The sequence below is a fragment of the Morus notabilis genome, unplaced genomic scaffold (assembly GCF_000414095.1).
Source record: "Morus notabilis unplaced genomic scaffold, ASM41409v2 Scaffold651, whole genome shotgun sequence".
Lineage (NCBI taxonomy): Eukaryota > Viridiplantae > Streptophyta > Magnoliopsida > Rosales > Moraceae > Morus > Morus notabilis.
Window position 1 is genome coordinate 297887 of NW_010360493.1, and position 9098 is coordinate 306984.

General features: G+C 34.7%; 1 protein-coding gene across 1 annotated transcript in view; it reads left to right on the plus strand.

Moving 5' to 3' along the window:
* LOC21394656 (transcription initiation factor TFIID subunit 1) overlaps nt 1-1883 on the plus strand; it is a 17748-nt gene extending 15865 nt beyond the window's left edge. Inside the window, exon 22 of the mRNA XM_024164543.1 lies at nt 994-1883. Within this exon, the coding sequence (XP_024020311.1) occupies nt 994-1356 (363 nt within the window). The 3' untranslated portion in view covers nt 1357-1883. The remainder of the gene's footprint in view (nt 1-993) is intronic.
* The last annotated feature ends 7215 nt before the right edge of the window (nt 1884-9098 follow it).

A 9098-nucleotide genomic window follows, 5' to 3' on the forward strand; every position in this document is an offset into this window, starting at 1 on the left:
AGGGAAAGACTTTTAGAAGGAAAGAAAAGGGAATAAAGAAGAAAACGGTTTGAGTCCCTTTCTATTATGCACTTACCCGCTAGGAATACAATTGGAAACAATCAAATTCCATTTATACGATTTACTGAATTTACGAATGGGAATTCTCATAAATTCAGTTACTAAAATGGTCATTTGCTCGAATCATATAATTAGTAGCTAAAACTTAAATCATGAGCGCATAAGGATGCATAATTAATTGAGAGGGAACAAAGTCAACTGTTAAGTTCAGGTTGACTTACCCTTTTCTAGTTCTCTTAATCATGTGGTCCCCGTCAAAATTGTACTATCAGTTATTCTACGTAAACTCATTAAATGGGTAAGGAATGGGAGACAGCCCCCTATTCTCTCACCATTCGTGCCAAGTTAACACGTATCAACTACACGTATAAACCTAGTGTGCAATTGGCTTGTAGGAAAATTTTCTCCTTTCTTGTAGGAATGAATACAGGTCGCACTGTCGCAGTAGGTGAAGGATTCTTGAGCGGCATTCACATAAAATGTGCATATCTGTGATGTGGCTTTAAATATTCTGTTACGTTATTGTCTTTTTCTCCCAAACCAATTCCATCTAAACTGGTAGTTGGCTACTTTCTTCTTGGATTTTCTTCATGGTAGTATTTTGCCATTTTGGTCCTTTGATGCTGCTTTGTTTGTTGACAAACAATTGCTGTATGTTATTTGCCAAAAATAAAAAGTAATAATGATAATAGTAACTTCGCTTTATTTTTCTGCGTAGAGTTTTATTTTTTCAGATAAATCATATTATTCATCAAAATTAGTGTCTTAAACTTAGAAAGTAAGGCTGTTTGAGAATAAATAGTTTGCGTCTTCTTTTCCTCTTGAATTCTTTATAGGAGCTATTAGCTAATATACTCTGAAGAAATTTGAGGAATATAGTTGTGGCTATTCCTATACAAACTTTAATGAATTATGACCATAATTACTCTGCAGGTTGGTTTGGCAAACATCTTGGAGCACATTGTGGAGACCCTAAAAGATCGATATGAAGTGTCGTACCTATTCTTGAAACCAGTGTCCAAAAAGGAAGCCCCTGATTACGTGGACATCATAGACCGCCCCATGGATTTGTCAACCATCAAGGAGAAGGTTAGGAAAATGGAGTACAGAAGCAGAGAACAATTCAGGCATGATGTGTGGCAGATCGCGTTTAATGCTCACAAATATAACGACGGACGGAACCCAGGTATACCTCCTCTGGCAGATCAGCTTTTGGAGCTTTGTGACTATATCTTGAATGAGAATGATGAAAGCTTAACCGCGGCTGAATCAGGCATTGAATCTAGGGATATTTAAAAAAGTATATTATTAATCATATGAATTAGATTCATTTTTTTCCCCGAGTGCCTCAGTTAGCTGGTGCCTCTTTTCTGTTTCTCTTACCTTTTTTTGACCTTAGCAAATGTTGAGGTTTAAGTAGAGTAGTTTGTTCTTCGCGTCTTGGCAGCTGGGAATTAAACTCAGTCTGTCATGTAAATTGCTGTATTCCTTCTGTATATTTGTTAATGTAAGTCTAAAGTTGTATTAAAAGGTCTAAATTGATTCAAAACGGGTGCTGTTGACCTTTCCCTTCTACCAAACCCAAGATTGGTCTTTTCAACAAGAGCAGCAAAATATCCCAAGTATAAGAAAAGTAATTAGGCTAAAGAGCAAAAACTCGTGATCTATTGTTTTCCGCTTAAAACGGTGTCATAACGATCTTTCTTCTTGAAAGCAAATCGGTAGTTGGTGCTTGAATTTAGACGTCGGCATTGACTAGGTTTGAATAAGCAAAGCTCTTTCTCCTTTCCCTTATGGTTGGGACATTTTTCATGTTATCGCCATACACGTTGTACGCATATTGTGCTAGAACCATTCAATCCAAAATAAAAAAATAAAAAAAAAAAAAAAAGTTTAAATTTGAGTAAGCATATCTTACAACCGGTTCGACCAGTAGATTTGAATAAAACGTTTAAAAGAAATAAATGTGTAGTTTAGAAACTTGACATCTGACAAAGTACATCAATGATCAAGCATGCATATGACTCTCAAGTCATTTACGATTTAGGGAAAAATCCGTTCTATCAAAATCGAGAAGCTTGTACCACAATGGTCACACCTAAACACCGCTAAGATACAAGCCTAACAAACAACTTGACATTAAGAAATAGCATAATAAACCAACAAAGCGTGGTAAAAAAAAACCACCATTATTGCAATAACAATACACACAAAAGTAAAAAAGATTGGCCCCAAGCACCACCATTAAATGACTCCGATGAGGAACCAGCCGACAAAAGAACCACCAAGGGAGACTGACTTTGAGAGACGTTATGAGGTTGAGACAATATATTGTCAAACTGCAATACGTGAAAAGCACGCACCATACCTGCTGCTGAAAACGAAAATGTGACCTCCATGAGAAGCTTATCGCCATGTGGAACCTAGGAAGGCTGGGCCACCAATCAACAAATGCGCAGAAAACAGAGGCCTACTGTTGACGGCTGAATTTCGTCAATAGAATTATGTTGGATTACCTCTTGGTACTCTGTTGGGTTACCGGCCTGAAATCGTTATAAATTTGGCTTAATGCTGCTAAAGTGCTTTTTGTAATGTGGTAATTTAAGAAGTGCGGAAGTGGTACTTGAATGAATGTAAAAGGCACACAAAATTTATAGTGGTTTACTCTGTTAATCAAGAGTTACATTGTATTGTATATCTTTTTCAATTTCGCCAACACCTACCTCCAAAACAAGCTCTATTCGCCTCAACGAAGGTGTCAATCCACACACAGCTGTTAGGACTTTTGTTAGTTGGCAATTTTTGTCAAAAAGTTATAACAACTATGGAGATTTTATCTCTGAAGTTTTGCACCAGATTTGGAATGTTTGACATCTCTTGGGTTGATTCTTTCTATAGAAGAAGGCAAGCTTTTTGAGAATGTAATTCCACAAGGTTGACTTTGGTTATGTGATTGGTTCTACTTTTTTGGAAAGTATTCTTTTGGGGATGTAATTGGTTGTATATGTTGTCATCGTGGAAAAAAGGAAAGAAGCAGTGAGGGTGGTTGATTTTGTGCATTTGGTGGGGTGAGTATTTTGGGGTGAGAGTGTGATGAACATGGATGGTTTTAAGGAGAATAGAACCTACAGAAAAGTAGTGTTTCTGTGATGTTTAATTGGTGATTGAACGATTTGACTTTTGGAAGAAACTTGCATTGCTTTCGGGAGAAAGCTTTCGAAGTTGAGTGGTGCTCGCTGGACAAAGCCACTAAGAGGATTCTACACAGCGACGACGACATCAAGGAGGGAGTCTTTGAGTGTGTAAGACCGATTGGTGATTGTAATTCTTTGAACTTAGTGGATTGTTCACTATCTGGGTGTGGCCCCGCAGATGTAGGTGTGCGCACCGAACTGCGATATCATTTTTGGTGTTCTTTCGTTCTTTTCTGCATTATTTTCTGTTTATGCACGTTTTTAATTCATTGTCCACTGATTATCTCTAAACGTGATAGTTGATTGCAAGTGTTGCTAAAAGTGTTGTAACACTCTTTGTAACACCTGCGTGAAAACATACTTAACAATTGGTATCAGATCAGTTCACTAACCGTTTGTTTGGTGAAGTTTTGGGATTTGGTTTGTATTGTCAGGGATGAACTTTTTGAAAGAAGGTGGCTTAATTTCGCGCCCTCCTCTCCTTGATGGTTCCAATTATGTCTATTGGAAAGCACGTATGAAGGCTTTTATCGAAGCTATTGATGAAAAGGCGTGGCGTGTCGTTCTAACTGGTTGGATACACCCCATCACCAAAGATGATGCTGGAAAAGAAGTATTAAAACCTGAAGAAAAGTAGTCTACGGAAGAAGATCGATTGGCCAATAACAACTCAAGAGCATTGAATGCTATTTTCAATGGAGTTGATACTCAATTCAAGTTCATTTCAACATGCGAATCCGCCAAGGATGCTTTGGAGATTTTACAAACGGCACATGAGGGTACGGCTTCCGTGAGACTGTCAAAGTTGCAAATTCTCACTACAAGGTTTGAGAATCTTCGTATGCTTGAGAATGAAACAGTTTCGGATTTCAATTCCAAATTGTGTGACATTGCTAATGAATCATTTGCTCTTGGTGAGAAAATTCCTGAGAAAAAACTAGTGAGGAAGGTATTAAGATCACTCCCTCAAAGGTTTGCTTACAAAGTGACAGCTATTAAGGAGGCCAAAGACGTGCGGCCAATGAAGCTTGACAAATTAATGGGCTCTTTGCGTACTTTCGAGATGAACCTGAATAAAAATAAGAAGGAGAATGAAAAAAACATTGCTTTTCAAGTTGAAGTTGAAGAAGTTGAGTCCGATGGTGAAAAAGACTTAACTGAGTCCATAGCACGATTATCGAAGAATTTCAACAAGGTGATGAAGAAGTTTAATAAGAAGAACAGAAATACAAGATATGCAACTCCAACAATTTTCAAAAGAATAAAGCTGCAACAAGTGATACTGATTTCAAGACAAAGAACAGAGGTATTCAATTTCGGGAGTGTGATGGATACGGGCACATTCAATCGTGCGCCAACACTCTAAAGATCAAGAAGAAGAAGTCTCTGAATGCAACGTCTAGTGATGAAGACTCTGAAGGCAGTCAGCAAGATGAAGACTATGTGAGTAACTACGTTGGTTTTAATGTTTATACTGATCAAGATGATGTTTCTGTCAGCAGTGTTGCAACACTGCCTGTAACAAATTCCGTGAACAGTGAAAACGAAGGAGATTTTTCAGATTCTGAAAGTAACAGTGATGGTAAGGAGTTGAATATTGATGTCATACAAGAATCCTATAAGACCATGTTCAACAAATGAGTTAAAATGTGTGAAATAAATAAGTCTCTACGGGAGCGCGTTGATGAGCTTGTCAAATAGAATGATGTGTTGAAGAGAGCTGCTGATAATTATGAATTCCTTGCTACAGAGAGAGAAAAGAAGCTGAAGGAAACAAATGCTGAATTGGAGAGCACTCATAAAAATTTGAAAATGATGAATTCTGGTACAAATAAACTGGAACATATTCTTTCATTGGGAAAATCAAGTGGTGATCGTTACGACATTGGATATACTAGTGAGAGCTCAACGTCCAAAACATTGTTTGTGAAGGAGACGCCTGTCCCTAAGCCTCCGACTATCCCTAATTAAAAGGTTATCATCTCACCCTTTTGACATAAAAGATTTGTTCTCATATGCCATTACTGTGGTTTACCTGGCCATATAAGACCGAGATGCTACAAGTATTTAAATGCTTTAAAAAGAGGTATGATAATTAATCTACCAAATTTCGCATTCTCAAGAAAGACACATAAAGTAAAGATTGATGTGCAAAATAAATTTCCTAGACGTGTGTGGGTAAGAAAATCAGATTTGAGGTGTCATAGAGTTTATACTTCTTTAGAAGCAAGTACTAATGATTGTGGGTGTAGTAATAGTGGTTGGTCTAAGAATTTGACAGGTGATAAGAACAAGATTCAGAGAGTGTTGAATTCAAGGAGAGTAAGACAAAGAGAAGATTCAGGAGGAGCGATTTGTAGAGATCAATGACCCTGAAAGATGATTTGCAGAAAAATGTTCTATCAGGTGTTACAACACTTTCAGCGACAACAGCTTCTAGAAGGTTTTTCTATTAGTATTATTTTTACTTTGGTTATTTTTTGTCAAAAAGGGAGAGATCTTGTGTCATATGTAATCAGTCAAAGAACAATTTGTTTTTTGAATTTCTTGTCATAGGTTCTTATGTTAGTTTTGCCAAAAATACCAAAGGGAGAGATTATTAGGACTTTTGTTAGTTGGCAATTTTTGGCAAAAGGTTGTAACAGCTATGGATATTCTATCTTTGGATTTTTGCACCAGATTTGGAATATTTAACATCTCTTGGGTTGATTCTTTCTATATAAAAAGGCAAGCTTTCTGAGAATGTAATTCCACAAGGTTGACTTTGGTTATGTGATTGGTTCTGTTTTTTTTTAAAAAGTATTCTTTTGGGGATGTAATTGGTTATATATGTGGTCATTGTGGAAAAAAAGGAAATAAACAGTGAGGGTGGCTGATTTTGTGCATTCAGTGGGGTGAGTATTTTAGGGTGAGAGTGTGATGAACGTGGATGGTTTTGAGGAGAATAGAGCCTGCAGAAAAGTAGTGTTTCTGTGATGCTTAATTGGTGATTGAACGATTTGGCTTTTGGAAGAAACTTGCATTGCTTTCAGGAGAAAGTTTTCGAAGTCGAGTGGCGCTCGCTGGACAAAGCCACTAAGAGGATTCTACACAGCGGCGACGACATCAAGGATGGAGTCTTTGAGTGTGTAAGACCGATTGGTGATTGTAATTCTTTGAACTTAGTGGATTGTTCACTGTCTGGGCGTGGCCCCGCATATGTAGGTGTGCGCACCGAACTGCGATATCATTTTTGGTGTTCTTTCGTTCTTTTCTGCATTATTTTCTGTTTATGCACATTTTTAATTCATTGTCCACTGATAATCTCTGAACGTGATACTTAATTGCAGGTGTTGTTAAGAGTGTTGTAACACTCTTTATAACACCTGCGTGAAAACAGACCTAACAACAGCCACCACCCCACAGAAGCTCACAAAAAGACATTTTTTCCTTCAAAGTTTTCATATCATATAATTCAAGGTTATCAAAATATCGTATCTTCAATTTTGGGTTTTATCACATTTATACCTTTAAATTTTAAATTTGTAAAAAATTCTTACACTTTCTCCGTTAGCACTCAATTTTGATAACAAAAAATATCTAAATGTTCTTAAAGGAAAAAAAATGATAAGGAACATAAAAAATAACAAAAACCTAAAAATTTTAGAATGCGAGGATATTTAGATCCCGTTCATTTCACCGATTCGAGTTTAAATTTTAATTTTGTTACAGTAAAAAGTTTTAGAAAACAGTTACATCTAATTTTTTTGCTACAGTAAAAGGCTCTCGCATAAAGTCACATCTCAACTCGAATTAAAAACTCAAATCAACGAACTAAATGAACCCTTAGTCTTTTCTTGACAAATCATTTTGTGACTAAAACAGATCAAGGATTTAACATGAATTTAAAATATTAAGGATAAATATTTAATAATACATAATATAAGAAATGATTTGTATTTTGTTGATAATCTTAAAATACAAGGTAAAAAAGTGGAAAAATAAACCTTTTTATAAAATATCTTCCTCTATTTTATGGTGGTCTTTTCCTAGCGCCTAAATGGTTGTTTTATTGTGTGTGTGTTTTTATTTTTTATTTTTTTAAACCTCAGGTGAGATATTATTGGTAACTTGAGAACTTATTTTGTACAAATTTATAAAATTTCCTCCTAGTTTTGGTTACTTTTTCACTTTTCCCCGAATTGAGAAAGCTATTTTTCATTGTTGTCAAACTTCAAACTTTAAAGTAAATTCGATGAGATTAGGGCCAGTAGGGGAGGGAGGTTGGTCCCTTCTAAAATACTTTTTCTTTTCTTTTTTTTTTCTTGAATAAAACACTTTTTCAGATAATCGTACTTATATAAAAATAAGCCTCATAAAAAGTGTAAAATTGATTCTTTTTGAACAACCCTCTTCATTACTATTCTAATAAACACATTTTTCCTCATTTTACCCATGTTGAGGTAGTTTTTTTTTTTTTTTTTTTTCAAATGATGAGTCCTTACATATTTAAGCAATTTTCTTTTCTTATGACACTCTCAACTACTGTTTTCTCATAAGTATTATTTACTTCTTAAATAAAATTTTATCTAATTTACCTGCTAAATTCTTTTATTATTCAAATATGTTTTACTTGTCTATACATATATGATATTCATCCAAAAGACATTTTGATTGAAATATGCATTTCTATCCATTTTACTTATATATATTGCTAAATTAATCTCTTAAGATAGTAATAATTTCAAAGAAAAAAAATACGCTTTTCAAAATTTTATTTGACGTATAAAAAATTTCATAAACTAATTAATATGCACGTGCGCAACAAATAGTTAATAGTATGTCAAAACAAATATATATATATATATATTTAAAATTATTAGGAGTTGATTTTCTTAGCGTTTTTAATATTTTTAATATTTTTAGTTTATACCCATTTAAAACAAAATTTTGACTGCGTCACTTATTAGGGCCACCACACCACTTATCTCTCAATTTAAAACAAAATCTTGACTGCGTCACTTATTAGGGCCACCACACCACTTACCTCTCATTTCGATTTGGGTGATCGGGATAAGTCTAGATATTAAGGGCTTGTCTTTTTTATGTTTCTAAGTTAGGTAATTTGAATATAGATTTTGAGTTGAGTTTGAGTTATAACTTGCGTTGAAGTTGTAATTTGAGTTTGTGTTTGGTTGTGTACATTTGAGTTATGATTTGAGATAAGAATCTTTCTGAGTTTGTATTTAAGTGAGTCAAAACTTGAATTTGTATTTAGATAGTATTTTAATAAAAACTCAATGCTGATGAAAAATTTTAATAGGGTATATGGGTCGAGTTTTATTCGTCTTTTCGTTGTCAACGCATAGAAAAAAAATCATCTCAATCAGAATTAAAACGAAAAAGTTATAACATTTCTAAGAATAGAAAAAATACTGTTCATTAATTTGAGTTCGAGTTTCTGAACTCGAGTTGAAGGGAAAACTTGAACTCGAGTTTTAGTCCCAAACTCGAGTTCAAACTTAAAAGAACATGAACTCGAATAAAGTTGTAACTCGAGTTGCTTTTATTGAGTTTTCCACTCAAAAATACCCCAGCCAAACAGCCTCTTAGCTTCTCTTTTTGAAAACTCATAACATGCCTAACAACCGATAATTGCCGTTGCATGCATAGCTTAGCCATAAGTTTACTGAGGTTAGAGTCTAAAAAAAGTGAGTTAATTTCAAATTTAATCCTTGAAAAATAGAGGTTATTTCACTTTATTTTTATAACTTAAAATGGCACAAAATTGACCCTCTAATACTATTTTTTTAAAAATAAAACAAAAAATCTAAGCACATTAAAATCATGTGACTAGACAAAGGG